Below are 21091 nucleotides of genomic sequence, written 5' to 3'. Positions count from 1 at the left end.
ACCTGCAACAGGAGCTCAAGATGGCTCTGCATAGTCACACACATGAAATAATGCACCACCATGTGGTGCCTTGCAGTAGAACCTCCTTCTAGCAGTGTCTCCTAGAGTGCTTTCGCACCCTCCCTGCCCCCCTCAGTATCACTGACATAGCACCTTTGTCTGATCCATCAGATTCAGACAGCTCTGATGCATAGAAATCAGCACGGCTAACAGTGGCTCCTTTGCCCTTGTGCCTCATTTCTTTTGGTGTCACAACTGCTGTAATCGAAGGCACTGACGACTCCGGTTATGACAGACTGATGAAATTCATCTTCCTGGAACCGGTAGTGGACAGTGAAGCCGACTCCATTCCTGCAGTTGCAGAGTTCTGCAACAGCTGGAAAGCAGTATGGCACGAGGTACAGAACTGGGAAGAGTAACCAAACTGTGGCTCATCCTTTCCATGAGAACTGGGGCAGTGGTATCTGACCATGTGGCCCTCAGTTCAGCCCTATACAGCCTTACAGGAGCTGCAGGGACCAGATACAGCCCCGACAGAGGATGCGGCTTCTTGTAACCCTTCAGTCTTTTGCTGCTGGGAACCACAGGGGCTAAGACTGGCCTTATGGATCTCAGATTGGAGGGCTTAGATCCACAGGGTCTGGCCTTCAGGGCTTCTTTCAGGAAAAGGAGGTGCAGGCGAATCTCCCTATCCTCACATGCTCTGGGAGTTCAGATCCACCCAGAAGGTGAATGTTCTTCTTCCAGGCACCACACATGGTCATCGGACACCATGAAGACAGCCAGGCAGGAAGCGCACCTCTTAAATCCCAGCTTCTTCTGTTTCCTTAATTCCACCATAACACAGAACCAAAAAAGATCACTCACTAAACTGACCACTAACACAACAGAAGCTTTGGTTCCAAAGAGGTTCACATCTGTCCAGCCACACAGTTGGAAGGAAATGAGGTTGTGAGGTCACTCTGCCCCCTAAAAAGCCTCGCCCTCAGAATGTGGCAACGCTGAGAGGAGAGGTGAGGGGCATGAGAGCACTCTAGCTGACACTGCTAGAAGAAGTTGTATCAGAGATCACCACAAGGTGATGCGTTATCCCATAAGTGGGAACGTGCAGTGTCTCTTGAAGAAGAGCCTACATTTTAAGGAAGCTGTATGTGGTCAGACAGAAAAACTTAAGAGCTCCATACCTTGTATCCCAATTCTGGTAAAGCTGATTTGTCCCAGTGAGCTGGAATGGAGTCTTCCTGTGAATGCTCAACACCACTGTATATTACAAGAGAGTTATTGTTGTTTTTTAAAAAATCATAATATTTAAGAGTATTACCTTAGAAAGAGAGTTTTGCCTAATTTAGAATAAATAAAAGGTAACCCAATATATCCAGGCATTTCAAAACTCTTATCTTCAGTTTAGCATGCGTAACATATCCATATCCAAACCTCATGTCAGTTAATTAGGACCTGAGGCCCAGGTCATCAAAGCACTTTGGTACATATCTAACTTTAAGCATGAGAGAAGCCCTATTGATTTCAATGGGCACCATTTCCATGCTTATAGTTGGATATGTGCCAAAGTGCTTTGCTGAATTGGGGCCTGAGCACATAAAATGGCAGACGAGCGCTCAGTATCAATTGTTGGTATGAGTTGTGTCACCAAACTGAGCTCAAACTACCAATAGTTCTGGTGTAGGTCATCGGTTCTCACACAAACCCAACATTTAAAGGGGTTAAGTCTCTTTTGTTACCATTAAGCTCACTTTGCTTGGACCTTCTGTAGTTTTGAGTCCCAGTCTCCACAAGGTGAGAGTTTGTTTATAATCAGTAGGAAGGAAACCATAATCTACTATTACACATATCTAATTCCACTTGCCTACACAGGACTCAACCATATATGATATTTCCAAAGAGAACAGGTTATATGTAGGGGTTTCTTATGTGAAAAGACTGAAATGTTGAGCCAATAAGCTCTTCCCCACCACACGAACTCCTGTACTGCTTCAAAATACCAGAACATTATTTTCCAGTCTGTAACAACCACAATATCAAATTTATTGTCTTCAAATCCTGCTTGAATTTGATAGCACAAAAGCATGATTGGGGCACCTATTATGTATGCATCACAGTGGTTAGGAAACATTTCAGCATCACAAATGCACTGTGCTTTAGTTCTCAGTTACAAAAAAACTAAACCATGTAACTCCACCATAAACTCACTTAGCTAAACATGTTATTTTGGGTAAGTTACTACACTATTTTACCTTAGGAGGTACAAATGCCCATCATCATTTTTACACCAGGTGTTCCTAATCCTCCCAAATACTATACTTCATTACTTAAGCAATGACCATTTCCAATTTGCTACATAAATTGTCAGTTACAAATTTATGGCAGAAGACAAGTCAGCAACTGCAAAATGGTTAGGCAGAACTCACAGCTGTTACTTATATTTTCATTAATGACCTACACACAAAAAGCAGGTGCATGCCAATGAAATCTGCTGACAACATAAAACTGGAGGCATTTTCAATACAGAGGAGGATCAAAATATTATACAAGAAGAATTGGATTACCTAGAGGACTGAAGTAATAGAAAATGGATGAAATTTAATAGTACAGCATGGAAGGTCATGAACTTAGGGACTAATAAGAATTTCTGCTCTAAACTGGGGGCTCATCAGTTGGAAACAACAGATAAGACAGATCCGGGTGTATTAGTTGATCCCAAGATGACTATAAACCAGCAGTGTAATGCAGCTGTAAAAAAAGTGAATGTGATCCTAGAATGTATCAGATGAGGCATTTGCAGTAGAGATAGAAAAGTATTAATACCATTGTATAAGGCACTGGTAAACTGGAATCCTGTATACAGTTCTTTTCACCCATGTCCACAAAAGATGAATTCAAACAGGATCAGGTACAGAACAGGGCTACTAGAATGAGGGGTAGGGGAATAGAGAGCCTATTTTACAAAGAGGACACTAAAAGAGCTTGGATTCTTTAGCCTAGCAAAACAAAGGCTGAAACAGTGTTAACCAACCAACCAGCCTTGGTGAAAATGGATACTGGGCTTCCCATCAAGTCACTGACCTGAATCCTGCTGGCGGGCTCTGCCCCTTCCTACCAACTCCTTGTGGTCTATGCTTGCCCAATAATCAATTGACTCCAGCAATGAGTGAGCTATTTTTAGAGTCTAACTAGAAGGTGTGAACAAAAAACCACCCACTCAACTGAGTAATTATTCCACCCCCCATAGCTGTTCAGTTTTAAAACACTGCCATACTAGTTTTAGTTGGGACTGGACACAGATACTTAAGTAACTGTGAGAAAGGCTGTTCCTGTTACCAATACCTCAAGGGTTAATTGTGTGTGTTTTATAGGCACCAAGTACTATAGAGAGAGCGAGATGTGGGCTATTACATACAGAAATTAATCCTTTCTTACCTTCATATTTTCTGAATTCTATCTGAAATTGCTCTCAGTTTTCAGACATTCCATCCTCCCTCACTATTATTATAATTCGCATTTATAGTGCAGTAGTGACTAGACGTCTCAGACATTTCAGGGCCTCATTGTGCCAGGTCCTTTACAGACATATTAAACAAAAGACCCTGCCCCCAAAGAACTGACCTCTCCTCCATCTGCTTATGCAACATTTTTCATCTTGGTCCAGCCTCTTCTCAGTCAGGTAGGGTGATCAGGACCCCTGGGTACAGCCATATCTAAAACTCCTTCCACTTCACATACACTCCTCTCTTTCCCTCCAAGAGTGTCAATTCCTCTTACAATGATCTTAAAAGCAGTCTTTTTACTTTTGCTTAGTACACACGCTCTCTCTGCAAGACACTGCATAGTACTGCATGAATACATATGTATACACCACCTCAGAGTAGAGTAACTGTAGTTTACCTGATTCTCCGTTTTTCCACGTCTTGCGGGGAGAGGAATTTGGGTCTCCTGCAAACCTCTCTCTGTGTCTTATAGCGAAGGTTTCTCTGATTCATGGCTGAAAACAGAGCACAGACAGCCAATTTTTCTTTCAACAATCTTCACATTTGAGGCAAAATTCTCCATTAAGACTCTCTGCCAATTCTGCCACCAAATGATACCAATGTCCAGCTCCTACTATATGCAGCCAACTTCCATTTGCATCACAGACTACAGGAACCAAGCTCTACCATGTAGATCAGATAGGAGAATTCTGACTCCAATTTTTTTTTATTTTTTTTTTTAGTTTTGCTCTGAAATCTAGAGGAAATGACAGATAATTCACTTCACTTTCCCGGGCTATGGAGAGAATGGATGCACCATAGATAGCAGTTGTGGAAGCATCCCCACACTGTTCTGCTCATGTGCTTCAACTTTCACCTGGAAGGACCACCGCTACAGAATGGGTAGTTGCATTCTTCATACTCAGGTTTCAGCCTCTCCCTTAATGCTGTCAACAAAGGCGACCTCTCTCCCCTTACAGCTATACTTGGACCATTAACTCTTCAAATAGGCTACCAAACAGCCATCACAGGGCACCAACTTTCATTGACTGACAAGACATGGTAGCCTGGATTTGAACCAATGATCCAGGAACGAAAGACTTCGCTACAGGGACTCTAACAGCACAGTTATGCCAGCATAACCCCATAGCACAGACGCTCCCTACAGCAAAGACGGAAGGGGCTTTTCCCCCATTGCTGCAGGAACATGACCTCCTTGAGTGATGGTAACATTCTTCTGTCAATCTAGCTGCAGCTACACTTGGGGTTAAGTCAGCATAGTTATGGCTCCCAGGTGTGTGGATTTTTCAGACTCTGAGCAATGCAGCTGTGTTAACCTAAATTGTATGTGTATACAAGGCCTTTGTATCGCATTTACTGTCCCTGAACAAAACCAAAAAAAATCCAGTCTCCTAGATTTTTAAATAAAAATAAAAACTGAAACCTGGCTTTTGGACAATAAGCCAGAATGTTATACCATTCAGGCTGTCCTGACAAAGATGGCTGTATTTGTTTACAAAAATAAAGAGCTGGATTGAAGGAACAACACTCATTGGTTACTCTAGTACAGGGGTTCCCAACGCGATGCACCTGCGTACTGGCCGGCGGACGAGCATCCGCCAGAAAGCCGCCAACAAGCTGCGTCATCCAGAGGCAGTATTTCGGCGGTGACGCCTCTGGATGACGCTACTTGTCAGCGGCATTTTGGCGGCGACACCTATTGACGTTGCTGCTTGTTGGCAGAATTTCGGCGGATGCTCGTCTGCCATCACGGTCCTCCGTGGCTCGTCATCTGGCGCCCATCAGACGAAAAAGGTTGGGGACCACTGCTCTAGTATTTCTAAGGAACTGACCTACAATAGCTTAATTTCTTGCAGAGGTAACTGGCTTTCATCCAACGCTGTTAGCACACTAAGAATACACACATAAGGCCTCTACAAGCCAAGTAATTTTCTCATGATACTTGCAAGAATGAGAATACTTTCTAATAAACGGTTTTAAAGGAAAACTGCATCCATTCTGCATCGTGCTTACCAACAATAAAGTGACTTTTTAAAAGGGTTGTCATAGCTCCCAATTTTTTATTCTAATTATTTATTTTCAGTAGAAAGTTTCAGTTGCGTTTCCAATCTTGATCAAAATTTTAATTTTTGGCTTACAGTTCTCTGCCTTCACTTCCTGAATGAAGAATGGTCTGATGATACAAGACCCAGAACTAGCAAAGCTTTATGACTAGACAACAAATTCACCCCCCCACACACACCCCTTTCCCAGTGCAGGAGGCAATCCAGGAAGAGAAAGGAGGCATTTCAGGGAAGAGGTAATGAGGCTGTGGAATTTATAATCCAGCAATTCTGCCCACCACATTAGCAGAGGGACACAAGTTAGAACAGGCCTGAGGTCTACCCTAGACCAAGCCCCAGCTGAACCTAATACAGGGAGCTGTAAGCCACCTCCCCTTTGTCCACCTGCTGGTGCCAGGAACAGCACAGTGATAAAGTTTCCCTCTGGTATCTGCATAAGGATGCATGGTTTTCCAGAGTCATCCTCTTATCAGGAGCTTGTACCCTACCTGACCGTGTACTGCAACTGTTGTCAAGTCATACCAGCAAATGGATACAATCATCCCCACAACCAGTGGTCTCTCTTTCAGGGAAAGAGAGAGAGAAAGAGGCTCTGCAGGGAAAACCCCTAGAATTGCTAAGCGTGGGGAGTAAGCTCAGGGTGAAGTTTACACTGTATAAGTTACCAGAAAGGGGTTTAGGTAGGACTTTTATACTCTCTTCAGAGCAGGATGGGAACTCCACGCTGCTTACAGGTGTATAAACTGAGGTCCAGCATAACTTCCAGTAGGAAGTTAATGTTTCCCTTCTGCCTCTTTTTCTGGGTAGAAGGCAACGGTAGCAGAGAATCAAGACATATACTAGTACTAGCGAGTCTGAGTGAAGCCAGATGACCAGTCCAGGAGGTTTGTGCTTCTCCAAGTGTATGGATAGCAGGTCTGGGGAAGAGGTGGGAAGGGGAGTAAATTCTCATAAAAGGGGATAATTAATTAGTAGTCTTAGCTTCAAGTTTGAGTATCCAGTCACCTTGGAAATGCTGCTTTAAGTCCTGACATGGTTAACCCACTACTTCATTCTTCCCAGGCAGACAGAGCCATGGTGTCGCCACTCTGCTTGCTAGCAACCTACACTCCAGCTCTTCTGGATTATAGAGCAGCCTGTGGGAGGCTGTGGGAAAGCTACTTTAAGTTAGGGTAGGCCTTGAGGTTGCTCTAATTTATTCTGGATGTCATGCTAGCCTCTGGAACAGGCCAGAATCGGCATGAAGCCATGGCTTCTGTCCTTTGCCCTGCAACAGAGATTCTCAAGGCCAGATTGTGTAAGACTCTCTTCCCACCTCAAACTAGATTCCTGGAGAAAGCAGCAGAGGAGGAAGTTTATTATTTGTGGCAATGGTTCCACAATAACCTCTTGCTAAAATACTGAGTAACGACTATCTGGACACTATGCCAAACCCATCTTTAACTAGGAAATGGATGCATGGTTTATAAAAAACAAAAACAAAACAAAAACAAAAAAACACAACACCTTAGTTTAAGCCCAATTCTGGGGGTGGCTGTCTGGCTGGAAAAGGACATTTGTGACATTAACAGAGAACGAGCCACATGGAAGAGATTAAGCAGTGCCCAGCCTGCCTAATAATGATTTAACAGTGGTGGGAGCAATATGTAAATAGTGTTTAAGATTTACAAATTAAAAAAAGCAAAGGCTTTCTTCTCCTTAAACCAGTATTGACAGAACCTGGAAACTGGTTTGCAGTCTATTCCTTAGGACTCATTACTTGCCATAACCAGAATGAGAAATCCATGAGAAAAGACTAAGCTAGTTTTCAGGCTTCTTTAAAAGTGGCTAAAGAAAAGCAAGCTTTGCTTAAGTATTCCTCTTCTAGCTGTTAACCTGTTATTCAAAGGAAGTTGGGAGCTGGTTTACAGATTCTTCCGTGATTCTCGCACACTGTTAACATCAAAAAACAATGCAAAAAATTCAGTCTGAATAGGCACATGAGTTTAATTCAGGGTGACTAGCTCTTGTCTTGAGAGCTTTAATGGATTCCCTTTTCCTTTGAACACCACAAAGTAAGATTAATATCTTAACTTCTCCTCTACTAACATAGTTTACACAACATATCTGAAAGGAAGAACCCCCCCAGACCCCACCCTCAGCATACCTTTAAAGTTGAGTTCATATTCATGTCTTCCAGCTTTGAACTGCAACGTTGGAGACACTTTTGCTAGATAAGCCTGCTCCAGGTCACTGCTGCATACAGTGGAAGCATCATGATCATCATCCTGTCAGGTCAGAACCAAAAGAAGAAAGATTTTTCTTAATCTTCTTCAAATGAGAAAGTATAATGTATCTGATCTGTGGCAGCTGTGGACTTACAGGCCTGTGTGCTACTGCCCTTTAAAATAAAGGCCATCCACCACCAGCTAGACAGAGAAACTTCCCCAACTCCCAAGATGGAGATGGGAATGGGGAGGGGGAGAGAGAGCTGCTGAATCCAGAATGTCAAGAAACACTGAAGGAAAGAGAAGGTTATATTTCAAGCAATGAAAACAGGTGGAAATACCTGTCACCTATTTCAGATAACGCACTGAACAGATGTCAGTCAGTAATGACTTTCGGTCGCCACTGACTGCTCCTGTATCTGAGCCACTGAACCTAAAAGTTAAAGTCTCCATATCCCATTACAAATCCTCTGAGCCCAAATTTGATCAATAGACTATTCAAATAAAAAAAGACAGCCCATGTACCATCCAATAGTTTCCACAGATTTAATGCAATAGGGTTGAGCAGCTGCCTTTCATCTACACACTTACTTCTGTTCCATATTCACGCCACACACCATATTCGTCCTTCCAGTACCAGAGCCAATCTGTTGTAAGAATGAAGTGAGGGGGTTTGGTCACAGACGATGCTGTGGAGAGGCGCCTAACTTTGGCAGAGCCATAGGTCATGTTCTGAAAAGATATATACTGCAAGCCACTATATGAAAACCTGTGTGAGAGGGCCAAAGGGTTTAAAAAAAAAAAAAAAAGTTAGCATCAGTCAATTGAGCGTACTTACAACTTCTGAGTCAGAGATCCATAAAAATAATGCAAAATATTATGCCCACTGTCAAAGTAATGTAAGTGCCCCCAAGGGTGAAGTGCAAAGTCATGATTCCTACCACAATCACTATTCATCCCTCACACTGCCCATACATGTGTATTATTTTGTATTGTATATGGTGCCGAAGTTTAAGACATAATATTGTAAATCTATATGAAATCATAACTTCTTTGCTTGTCATGACCACTGTGGTCTTGAGTCAGATATAAAATGGGCATGTGTAAATGTCACACACACTTCTGCTAATTCCTTATATTCTGACCTGGATCACCTCTTGCCTTTTGATCTCTCTAAAGCAGGAACAGAAGACTGTTGATATTGCAATGTTTTTGCAATATGAATTAATGGATCAGACCCTCAAAACTCATTTTCACTTATAGCTTAAGTCAGGCTTTGAATAGGCTTTGATCCAACATAAGCATGGGCTAATCAACAGATCTGTTCATCAGCTGCTCCAATCCTCTCTTTACAATTTCCAGTGCTTAGTGGCAACTAGCCACAGACATGCAACCTGGGAAACAGACCTTCAACAGTTTCTTCCAAAAGCTCATCATCGCTACAGATGCAAGAGAATCTCTTGGCTGTTAGCAGCAGCAGTACTGCTGTCCTTTCTTCAGGCCATGAGCCATTAGAAGCTGAGACCATTACAAACACACTAAGTGGAATGTGAGAACTTTTGAAGTAAGTGGCCCATATACATATTCCAGTACATTATATCATATATTGATATGAGTTGGGGATGTAAAAGGTTAACTGGTTAGCACTAGGCTTACTGTTAATGGACCTTAACCGTTAACCCTCAGCCCTGCGCCAGCCGGAGCGACCCCAGCCCCAGCCGCCTCACACCGGCCAGAGTGACCTCGGTTAACCGGTTAACTTTTTAAACAATATTTACGTCCCTAGTATGAGTCTCCTCCAATATCTTCTTTGCACTACCATAGCAATTCCAAAGCTTTCTGAAGTTATTCCCACCTTTGCAATTGCTACCTATGCCCCTCAGCTCTTCTCTCTCTCTCAGCCTACTCCACCCACGTCTCCTACTGCAAGGACGCCTCGCTGGAATGAGTGAAGAGCCATGCACTACCTCAATATGATACTACAATGGTAAAGGAGATGCACTCTGTAATAAAGGCAGGGATGAATCAGGACAAGAGCTAGTCAAAACAGGACAAATTTTCAAGAATATTTTAGTCTAAATTATTTTCTTCAAAAGTTTTCCCACCATCTCCATTGTAAATAATCCATTTGTGCAATAGTGCAGAAAAAACAAACAAGTGAGCTAGCCACTCAGCTCTATAGCATAACCCATAAACGCCCAAGATGGATCCCAGGCTACAAAGAACAACCAGGGGGCTAGATCCCTTAGCTGGTGTAAGTCATCTAAATCCCATTGATTCACTAAATAAAATGAAGCAGTGTAGGTATTGGCTTTAATGGAGCTGCGTCAACTATGAGAGCTAAGGATCTAGATCAGTATTTCACTTTCAGAAGGAAAGCCACAAATATTAGTAAATTACTAACAATTTATACCTGTTATTACTGGGGTCACAATATGCCTTTTCAATTTTCTCCATATCCTTCAAGTCCTTCCACAGGGCACCTTCCAAGATCTGCCATCTATATGGCAAATGAAAATGAACTCTGATACACTTATCTAAAAAAGGTAAAAATGAAATGAAGCTGTATTAGTTCTATAGACTACCACCAGATGATTTTTCTGGGCATGTTTATTGGAATCTAATGCTTGTGAAGGTGCCAGGAACACAGCACTAGAAAGTGTCCACCTACTGAATAGGTACAGCAGACATCTCAACGAAAGCTTCCATACACTGGCCATCCAAAGTGATTCAGCTGTGACCAAGACAGATCCCCTCCTCTAGTCCCATTACATTCTTTGCTTGTGTTTAAAAGCTACTATTAAGGATGTAATTGTGGTGGTGATGATGATGATGGATATGTGTTTGCTTTAAAGCTATAAGATAATGTGTTACTATGAACTCAAATCCCCACAATGGATTAAATAAATATTTTTTCCAGCCAAATAGATCACACTGGTGGTCTTATTAACAATGGCAATGAGAGTGGGAGACCCAGTTAGATTCCCAGAGTTAATATCTGTCACTCCCAACGCTGATGCTGTTCAAACAGTCCAGTCCTCTTTACCACTGTAATGCTGGCAGACCAGGTGCCAGCTCTTGCCAAACATCTGTACCCCATGTTATAAGGTGACATTACAGAGGACTGCAATGCAAATACTTAATTGTCTAAGTCAGTCAGTCAGTCATCAAACAGAAAAGAAACATTAATGAATGTAAAATGCTGGCTTTCTACAGAAGGTGTTAGAACCTGCCCACCAAGAAAACCCATTGAAACCAAATGAGCCATTGTGAAACAAAGACTCTGTTAATTGCATTCCTCCCCCCACCTCATGAGGAGGAGTTGCAAGCATGTACTCATCCCATCAGCTTGAACTCTGGGTGGAAAAGTAAGAAAAGTCCCTAACAAGAAGAAACGGTATCTCTATTCTGTTTGGATTTGTAAGCATAAGCAAGGGCTCTCCAGCTGCTTAGCCTGGGTTAGCCCTAAATGACATACAAAGCATGAATATTACAAGGAGTTTCTATCACCTTTTGGAACCTAAGGTTGTAATTCATTTGTGTAATTATCTTTATCTGCTTTAACCTTGTAAATTACTCTCTTATTTCCTTTTCCTAGTTAATAAGTCTTTAGATAATTTATTACAGATTAGCTACAAGCGTCATTGGTTTGAGTTCTCTGGTGAAACTGACCCTGGAGTAAGTGACTAGTCCTTTCGGACTGGGAGTAACCTGAATATTATTGTGATTTCTGATGTAAGGGACCATCTATCACAAAGATAAGCTCACCTGGTTGACAAGACAGATTAGAGTACCTAGGAAGACTGTCTGTGACTCCATATTAAGGCTGTTTTAGTGCCTGAGGAGTTCACACTTGATACATGGTTGGTGAAATCTAAGTATCAAACTCACAACTAGTTTGTGGTTTGTTCCCTGCTTCTACGTAGTCAGCCCCAGACTGCACTCACATTCAAGCCACTGCAGGCCAGCTACCACTGTCCCTCTTGACCAGTGGTTCTCAAACTTTTGTACTGGTGACCCCTTTCATGTAGCAAGCCTCTGAATGTGACCCCCCCCATAAATTAAAAACACTTTTTTATATATTTATATATTATTAATGCTGGAGGCAAAGCAGGGTTTGGGGTGGAGGCTGACAGCTCGCGACCCCCTGAAGGGTCCCACCCCCAGTTTGAGAACACCTGTTCTTGACAATATAGGCATTTTGTGACTGAGACAGAGTTCATATTAAGAAGTGTAGATATGCACAGCTGCTCAGTTAACATAAAACCCCTCACCAGGAAAGAGGAAAGACAAAAAAAAAAAAAAAAAAGGTCTGTATGCACAAAGTTCAAGCTGTTTTTCATTCTAGAGCAAGAGGCAGAGGACCTTGAACAGCAGCTGAAGTCAAAGAAAGCACACTGTACAAAATTATGAAAAGAGCCACAATCAGCAGAGAAGAAGCAGGCTGAGACCATGAGCAGGGAAAAGGATGAAAGGTGAACCTGGCAATGAGGAATCGAAAAAGGGAAGGAGACATGCAACCACACATAGATAGCAGCAACAGCTACTTCACCCTGACAAGCTGGAGGATGCTCAAAGTGAGAGAAGACTGGGGTCAGACAACAGCTCAAACAGCCTTAAAGAGACAAGTACTGAAAGGGAGCAAGACTATCTTATAGTGACTTAGGGTAACAGATTTGTACAGTACAGTAATTCCTACATTCCATCTAATCTAGTATCCAGTCTCTGACAGTGTCCAGTACCAGTGGTTCAAAGGAAGGGGTAAGAAACCTGCAGTAGGCAGATATGGGATAATATGCTTCCTCCCCACACCACCACCACCACCACATTATTAGATATTAGAGTGAGATATAATCAGAGACTGCATAATCCCTGAAACATGAGGTTTAATATCCCTTCCAAAATGTATTAGCATTAATCATGACAACTCTGGATACTCTTGTTATCCATATAAATGTCCAATCCCTTTTTGACTCTTGCTATGCTCCTGGCCTCAACAACTTTCTGTAGCAACGAGTTTCATAGTGTAATTACACACTGTGGAAAAATATTTCTTTTCATCAGTTTTGCCACTTTTTAATTTCATTAAAAATCTCTTTGTTCTTGTATTATGTGACAGGGAGAACACAAGACTCCCTATCTACCTTTTCTTGACCATACTAACACTAGTCTGTACTGTTTGCTAATTTTATATATTTTTATCATGTCACCTCTTTAAGAAAAGGACATTCAATCTTTTCAGTCACTCTTCATGAAAGTTTTCCCATGCCTCTCCTGTATCTTTTTTTTTCAGATTGGATGACCAATACTATACACAGTATTCCAGATGAGGCCACACAATTGATATGAGGCATTATAATGTTCCTGTGCTATTCTCCATTCCATCTTAACGTTGTTTGTTTTCTGATTGCAGCTGTGCATCAACCAAAGAGATCTACACTGAGCTGTCTACAGTGACACCCGGGTTCCTACCCAGAGCTAATACAGTTAATTCAGAACCTTGAAAGGTATGCTAGTAGTTTAAAAGTTTTCCCTCCAACATGCATTAACTTTCATTTATCGACACTGAACTTTAATTGCCACCTCATCATCCATTGACCTAGCTCAGTTAGGTCTCTCTGAAGTTCCTCAATCCCTCCTCATCTTGACGAATCTAAGGCCATGTCTACACTACATAATTATTTCGACCTAACTTATGCCAGCATACAACCACCACAGTTATATTGCGTGTGTGCGTGCGCACTTGGCTCCTTGTATTGGTGGTGTGCATTCTCACCAGGAGCACTTGTATTGATTGTACTGTAAGGGCATTGTGTGAAAGCCAGTAACAGTCAACATAATCAACACAATGTCTAAACTGACACTGCGTCAGGCTAATTACACTAACCATGATTCTATGCCATTTGGGAGGTGTTCCTAAATTGGTGTAGAGAGGCACTTACATCAGAGGGAGCCAAATTTAAGTGTAGACATTTCCACCCCTAGGTTGACACAAGGCAGCTTACGTTGACCTAGCCATGTAGTGTAGACCGGGCCTAAACAATTTGTGTCATGCAAATTCTGCTACTTTACTCCCTTTTCCAGAGCATTCATAAATATATTAAATTCTGTACCCAGTACATAAACTTGAGGTATCTCAGTGTTAACCTCTGGCAAGGATGAAAGCCGACTATTTAATCATACTCCGTTTTCTAACACCTAACTAGTTTTTGATCCATGGCAATACTTTGCCTCTCACCCCATGACAATTTTGCTTCTTTAGTAGTGTTTTGTGAGGGACTTTGTCAAAGGCCTTTTTGAACATCTAAAAAAAATTGCCCGCCAGTGAATATAGGAGTTATCTGACACATTCAAAGAATTCTACTAGATTAGTGAGATACCATTTTCCTTTGCGGAAAACGTATTAGCATATAATGATCCAACAGGTGTTTTAGTCATCTATTTTTTAATGATCATTTCAACCAGTTTGCCAGGTACAGATATAACACTTATTGGTCTGTAATTCCACATATCACGCCTAGCATCTTTTCTGAAATATAGATACATTTGCTATCTTTCAATCCTCTGGAACAGTAGCTTTTTTAAAAATGAGACTACACTTCATACTTAAGAGTCTTCAGAACTCTTGGGTACCTACTAGATGGGTCTGATTACTACTAAATCTAAAATCTACTAAGGTAAGACTGTTGCCAACACCATCTGTGACGGAAAGTACTGCATGGTGTTTTATGGTTACCAGAAGAAGCAATACGACAACAGAAAGGGTATATGGCAGAAGGTAGAGGAACTGTCACATAGACTCCCAGTTGTAACAGTGACATATATCAAGGGAGAGTCAACAGAATCAAGGGCAACTTTAGGGATCTGGAAAGAGAATCAATGTGGGATTGCTCAAACTGATGTTCTCAGAGATTCTTTCTGTGCCTAGTGTAAGTAAAGGGAAGAAAGAAAAAAAAAAAGACCAATACTAGAAACCAAATGAAGGCTGCATAGATGACAAAGGAAAAAGGGTCACGAATTCATGGAGCAGTGCAATTTCAGCCTTTTGTAGATGGAGGAAGAGAATAGCAACAATGGCCTTGTGGGCAAAGCGTACAGACTAGGGACGGTTGGGAGAAAGGGAAAAGGTCTTATTAGGAAGTGAAGACCAGCTTCCAGCCATATTTACTGAGTAAAATCATTATACAGGATATACCATAGGAATATTTGGTGACTAATTAAAAACAAAAACCACACCCATACGTTTTAAGATAAAGGAAAAATGAATGCGACTTGCTAGTATCATGATGACTTACCTTGAAAGCTACAACTTTTCCTTATGTAGTACAAGCAGATCTCATCTAATTCTTCATTATTATTTGCATTCTGGGATCCCTGACTAAGACTGTCTCTTCTCGCTACAAAGGGAGAAACAGAATTATCATTTATAAATAGCTTTTGTATGCTCAGTTTCAACAAGTTCTCCTAAAAGATACACTTATGTTTAGAGAAGACACACATGAAGAGACTTTGTAACTACACGACTCTGATCCAATTCCAAGACGACTGAAGTTGAAGTCTCCCCACTACAAAAATAGATTCAGGCATATAGTTACGACATATAACAAAAGTCATAACATACTCATATTTTATAGCATAGATGGGGTTTAACTATGTTACATAACAAAACTAAAGCCTTTGTCATTTTGGCCAAGCCATTAGTCCAATTACATAAGCCTGTGTTTTGTTTTGTAGTATAGACAGTCCCTAATTTGGTCCAACTTACATTTTTAGATCCTGAGCATGTAAATGACACCTAACTTAGAGTCCCTTACAGATGTAACTTAGATACATTTACCTATCACTAAGGCTGCGATTCTTTCATGGAGGTCACTGATTCCATGACTTTCCATGTGCCCCATGACTTCTGCAGCGGCTGGTGCAGCTGACTTCAGGGTCGCCCAAGCAGCTGGCCCTGGGACCACCTGTTCCGGTGGTCCCCAGGGCTGGCCACACCAGCTGCTGCTGGAGCGACACGGGGTCACCTGCTCCAGTGGTCTCCAGGGCCAGCTGGCTCCAGGGACCGCCTGAGCAGCAGCCAGTGTGGCTGGTCCCACGGACCACCCAAGCAGCAGTCCTGGGGCGTGCCCAGAGCAGCAGGGCCCCAGAAGTAGAGATTTAGTCAGGAGTATTTTTGGTAAAAGTCATGGACAGATCACAGACCGTGAATTTTTATTTATTGCCCATGATTTTTACCAAAAATACCCATGACTAAGTCTTAGCCTTACCCGTCACCTCTGAATTTGACTTCTGGGTCTCTATTTAGTTTCTTGAATTCAGTTTTTAGGTGTATTGTAAAAATAAAGGAACAGAATCAAAACAGACAGTGAAATGAAGGCAGAGAGATATTAAATGACTTGACTAATGTTACACAGAGGGTATGTCTACACTACGAAATTAGGTCGATTTTAGAGAAGTCGATCTTTAGAAATCGATTTTATACAGTCGATTGTGTGTGTCCCCACTAAGCGCATTAAGTTGGCGGAGTGCATCCTCAATACCATGGCTAGCATCAACTCACAGAGCAGTGCACTGTGGGTAGCTATCCCACAGTCCCCGCAGTCTCTGTTGCCCATTGGAATTCTGGGTTAAGCTCCCAATGCCCGATGGGGCAAAAACACTGTCGGGGGTGGTTTTGGGTACATGTCGTCAGTCGCCCCTCCCTCCGTGAAAGCAACGGCAGACAATCATTTTGCGCCTTTTTTCCTGGGTTACCCGGGCTACCCGGGCAGACGCCATAGCATGGCAAGCATAGAGCCCGCCAGCTCACCGCTGCTGTTGTGAGCAGAGTAAACACCTTGCGCATTATCCTGCAGTATGTGCAGAAACTGGCTAGGAGCCACCAGCACGAGGACGACTGTGAGAAGGACATGGACATAGACGTTCCTGAAAGCAGTGGGGCAGGTCAATACAGTGGAACACCGATTCTGAGCCTGGCAAACAAACACAGACTGGTGGGACCACATAGTGTTGCAGGTATGGGATGATTCTCAGTGGCTGTGAAAACTTTTGCATGCATAAGGCTACTTCCCTGGAAATTTGTGAGTTGCTTTCCCCCACGCTGAAGTGCAGGAATACCAATACGAGAGCTGCCCTGACAGTTGAGAAGCGAGTGGCAATAGCCCTGTGGAAGCTTGCAACGCCCGACTGCTACCAGTCAGTCGGGAATCAATTTGGAGTGGGCAAATCTACTGTGGGGACTGCTGTGATCCAAGGAGCCAAGGCAATCACTAACCTTCTGCTATCAAGGGTAGTGACTCTGGGAAATGTGCAGGTCATAGTGGATGGCTTTGCTGCAATGGGGTTCCTTAACTGTGGTGGGGCAATAGACGGAATGCATATCCCTATCTTGGCACCGGACCACCTTGCCAACCAGTTTGTAAACCACAAGGGGTATGTCTCAATGGTGCTGCAAGCACTGGTGGATCACAAGGGACGTTTCACCGACATCAACGTGGGATGGCCGGGAAAGGTGCATGATGCTCGCATCTTTAGGAACTCTGGGCTGTTTGAGCAGCTGCAAGAAGGGACTTACTTCCCAGACCAGAAAATTACTGTTGGAGATGTTGAAATCCCAATAATTATTCTTGGAGACCCAGCCTACCCCTCGCTCCCATGGCTCATGAAGCCATACACAGGCAGCCTGGAAAGTAGTAAGGAGCAGTTCAACTATAGACTGAGCAAGTGCAAAATGGTGGTAGAATGTGCCTTTGGACGTTAAAAAGCTCGCTGGTGCCGTTTGCTGACTATATTAGACATCAGCACAACCAATATTCCCATTGCTATTGCTACTTGCTGTGTGCTCCATAATATCTGTGAGAGTAAGGGGGAGATGTTTATGGCAGGGTGAGAGGTTGAGGCAAATCACCTGGCAGACTATTTTGAGCAGCCAGACACCAGGGCGATTAGAAGAGCACAGCTAGGCGCGCTGTGCATCAAAGAGGCTTTGAAAACCAGTTTCATGACTGGCCAGGCTATGGTGTGACAGTTGTGTGTGTCTGTCCTTGATGCAAACCCACCCCCTTTGTTGATTTTAATTCCCTGTAAGCCAACCACTCTCCCCTCTTCGATCACAGCTGGCAAAGGAAATGAAGTCACTATTGTTTTGAAACCATGCATTCTTTCTTTATTAAATAAAAAAAAAAAAAGGAGATAACTGACAAGGTAGCCCGGGTGGGGTGGAGTGGGGTGGGGTGGGGTAGGAAGGAAGGAAGGACAAGGCCACATTCCTTATTGTAGCCACACTACAAATCAAAACTGTTTGAGTGACAGCCTTCTGTTGCTTGGGCCATCCTCTGGAGTGGAGTGGCTGGGTGCCGGAGCCTCCCCCCGCATTCTTGGGCGTCTGGGTGAGGAGGATATGGAACTTGGGGAAGAGGACAGGCAACTATACAGTGGATGCAGCAATGGTCTGTGCTCTTGTTGCCTTTCTTGCAGCTCCACCAGATGCCTGAGCATGTCTGTTTGCTCCCCCATTAGCCTCAGCATCGCCTCCTGCCCCTGCTCATTGTGCTAACTTAATGCTTTCCTGGCCTCTGTCACTGTATGCCTTCATGCATTCAGCTGTGCCCTATCAGTGCGGGAGGACTCATAAGCTCAGAAAACATGTCATCATGAGTGCATTTTTTTTTGCGTTCTAATCTGCGATAACCTCGCAGGAGATGATAGGGGGAGCATAGAAACATTTGCACCTCCAGAGGGATAAAAAGGGAGAATAGAATTTAAGAAGATCCTTTTTTTCCTCAGAAATGTGAGACCTTTTCACAGTGAATCAAGCCATTCACAGCAGACAGCACATGTGCTTTAGGTACAAGGTCACATTTTGCCTTTTATATTGAGCACCTGCCAGCACACATGGCTGGGCAACAGAATTCGGTTTCCAGGCAGCCATGATAAACCAAAGGGTACGTGGAGTTGGTTTCTTCTGCCTTCGTAACATGTGGAAATGGTTTCAAACTGCAGCGCCCTCCTTTCCCATAGCAAGCAATGCTGGTTGGGTTTGCCATTTAAAAGGAGGGGCTGCGGTTTTCGGGTGGATGTGCAGCACACCCCTCCCTCCCACTCCACCATGTGGCTATTCTCTGGGATGATCTCTTTTAGCCACGCGCAAACAGCCCAGCATGAACGAGGTCCTTTTACTGTACCCTTACAAAAATTCCCCTATTTCAACCAGGTGACCATGAATGATATCACTCTAACACAGAAAGATACAGACTGAATGTTGCTTGAATGCGACCAAAACCCAGGACCATTCGCTGCCGTGCTTTGTGCTGCAGTGATTCCAGACTACTTGCTACTGGCTTGGCGTGGTCAAGTGTCCTACCGTGGAGGATGAAATAAGGCAGCCCTCCCTAGAAACCTTCTGCAAAGGCTTTCAGAGTACCTCCAGGAGAGCTTCATGGAGATGTTCCTGGAGGATTCCCGCTCCATCCCCAGACACGATAACAGATTTTTCCAGTAGCTGTACTGGCCGTGAATGCATCCCAAGTCTTCAACGCAAATGAAACATTAAACACCATTGCTTTTAAACCCTGTACTGTAGTTACAAATGTGCACTCACCAGAGGTGCCTTCTCTGGCTTCAGGGTCCGGGAACCCGCCTTGGGAGGGCATTGGCTCCAGGGTGATGAAAAGGTCCTGGCTGCCAGGGAGAACAGATTCTCCGCTTGCCTGCTGTGCATTCTCCTCCTCCTCCACAAAATCCTCCTCCCTGTTGCGTGAGACTCCCCCCTTGCTGGTGTCCATGAACAGTGGAGGGGTCCCCCCCTAGAATGCCATGCAGCTGATCATAGAAAGAAGTGGCATGTATGGGGCTCTGGCCCGGAGTGACTGTTTGCCTCCTTTGTCTTTTGGTAGGCTTGCCTGAGCTCATTAACTTTCATGCGGCACTGCTGTGTGTCCCTTTTGTAGCCTCTCTCCACCATGCCCTGTGGAATTTTCGCATATATGTTAACATTTCTTCTTTTTGATCAGGGTTTGGCCTGCACAGATTCTTCTCCCCATACAGCGATCAGATCCAGTGTCTCCCGTTCGGTCCATGCTGGAGCTCGTTTGCAATTCTGGGACTGCATGGTCACCTGTGCTGCTGAGCTCGCCACGCTGACCAAACACGAAATGAAATTCAAAATTTCCTCAGGCTTTTCCTATATACCTGGCTAGTGCATCCGAGTGGAAAGTGCTGTCCAGAGCTGTCACACTGGAGCACGCTGGGATAGCTCCCAGAGGCCAATACCGTCGGATTGCGTATGCACTACCCCAAATTCGACCCAGCAAGGTCGATTTTAGCGCTACTCCCCTCGCCGGGGAGAAGTACAGCAGTCAGTTTTAAGAGCCCTTTAGATCGACGGAACAGGGTTGGTTGTGTAGACGCATTGCTTATAAAATCAACCTAACACAGCTAAATTCAACCTAACCACGCAGTGTAGACCAGGGCACAGAGTCAATGGCACATCTGGAAACAGAACCCAGGAAGCTTGCCTCCTAGTCTCCTTCTCCAGCCACCAGACTTCATCAGTTCTTAGATCAGTTACAGAATATCATGAGTCAGACTTGCTTGGCTTACTAAGAAAGATATCTACATCACCCCAACCAGTGGCGTAACAGCCTCATTGTTTCAAAACACACAAGTTATGTGGGTATCCCAGACACCTATTCACCTTGCCACCTTTTAACACAGAGTCTACAATTTAGAACTGCTATGGTTCCAAAGGTACACAAGAGAGCTGAGTGATCAGGAGGCAGGCATATATGGTTTTTCTATTCTGCAGTCCTTTAATTAATTTAGCATAGTTTAAAACTTTAAGTGGAAAAGGAACAGAAAACATTAAAGCTATTAGAAGCAATTAGGACACTGCTTTCCATGGCTTCTCATGCTAGACACCCTAGATAAGAAAAAGGTGGAGAAGTATATAAAATATTTCTCTCTCTGACACACACACACAGCTTGCCCTTCCCTAAATGTGTTCTCTCTCTGCTTAACCCACTTCCACTAGAACTATAATAAAGAATCCCTTTCTTCCCATTTCCAGTCCTACTTTTCTATCCTATAGAGGTTTTTAATACCACACTCATCACCACAGTATCTGAGCGCCTACCATAAAGCATTAAGCAATGTGACTACACTTCTATCCCATGTTGTTTGTTCTCTCATCTTCTCCCCAGGGAGAGAAGCACATGCAGTGGAGCGTCTTGTTTTGGCACTGTGTGTCTTTTTCATTTTTGTTTAATATATACATATACCTGTTACTCTGTGTTTATGTTAGAGAAGGAAAGGTCAAAGA

General features: G+C 43.4%; 1 protein-coding gene across 1 annotated transcript in view; it reads right to left on the bottom strand.

The window, feature by feature from the left end:
- LOC123351888 (protein mono-ADP-ribosyltransferase PARP12-like) overlaps positions 1–21091 on the bottom strand; it is a 42796-nt gene that overhangs the window by 6580 nt on the left and 15125 nt on the right. Inside the window, exons 4-9 of the mRNA XM_044991572.1 lie at positions 15069–15170; positions 10187–10310; positions 8365–8542; positions 7713–7833; positions 3901–3997; positions 1185–1260 (exon numbers count right to left, since the gene is read on the bottom strand). Coding sequence (XP_044847507.1) covers positions 1185–1260; positions 3901–3997; positions 7713–7833; positions 8365–8542; positions 10187–10310; positions 15069–15170 — 698 coding nt within the window. The remainder of the gene's footprint in view (positions 1–1184; positions 1261–3900; positions 3998–7712; positions 7834–8364; positions 8543–10186; positions 10311–15068; positions 15171–21091) is intronic.

This window comes from Mauremys mutica, chromosome 1 (genome assembly GCF_020497125.1).
Source record: "Mauremys mutica isolate MM-2020 ecotype Southern chromosome 1, ASM2049712v1, whole genome shotgun sequence".
NCBI classification, from domain to species: Eukaryota; Metazoa; Chordata; order Testudines; family Geoemydidae; genus Mauremys; species Mauremys mutica.
Note: the sequence above shows the minus strand (reverse complement) of the source record. Positions and strands in the feature narration are given on the sequence as shown.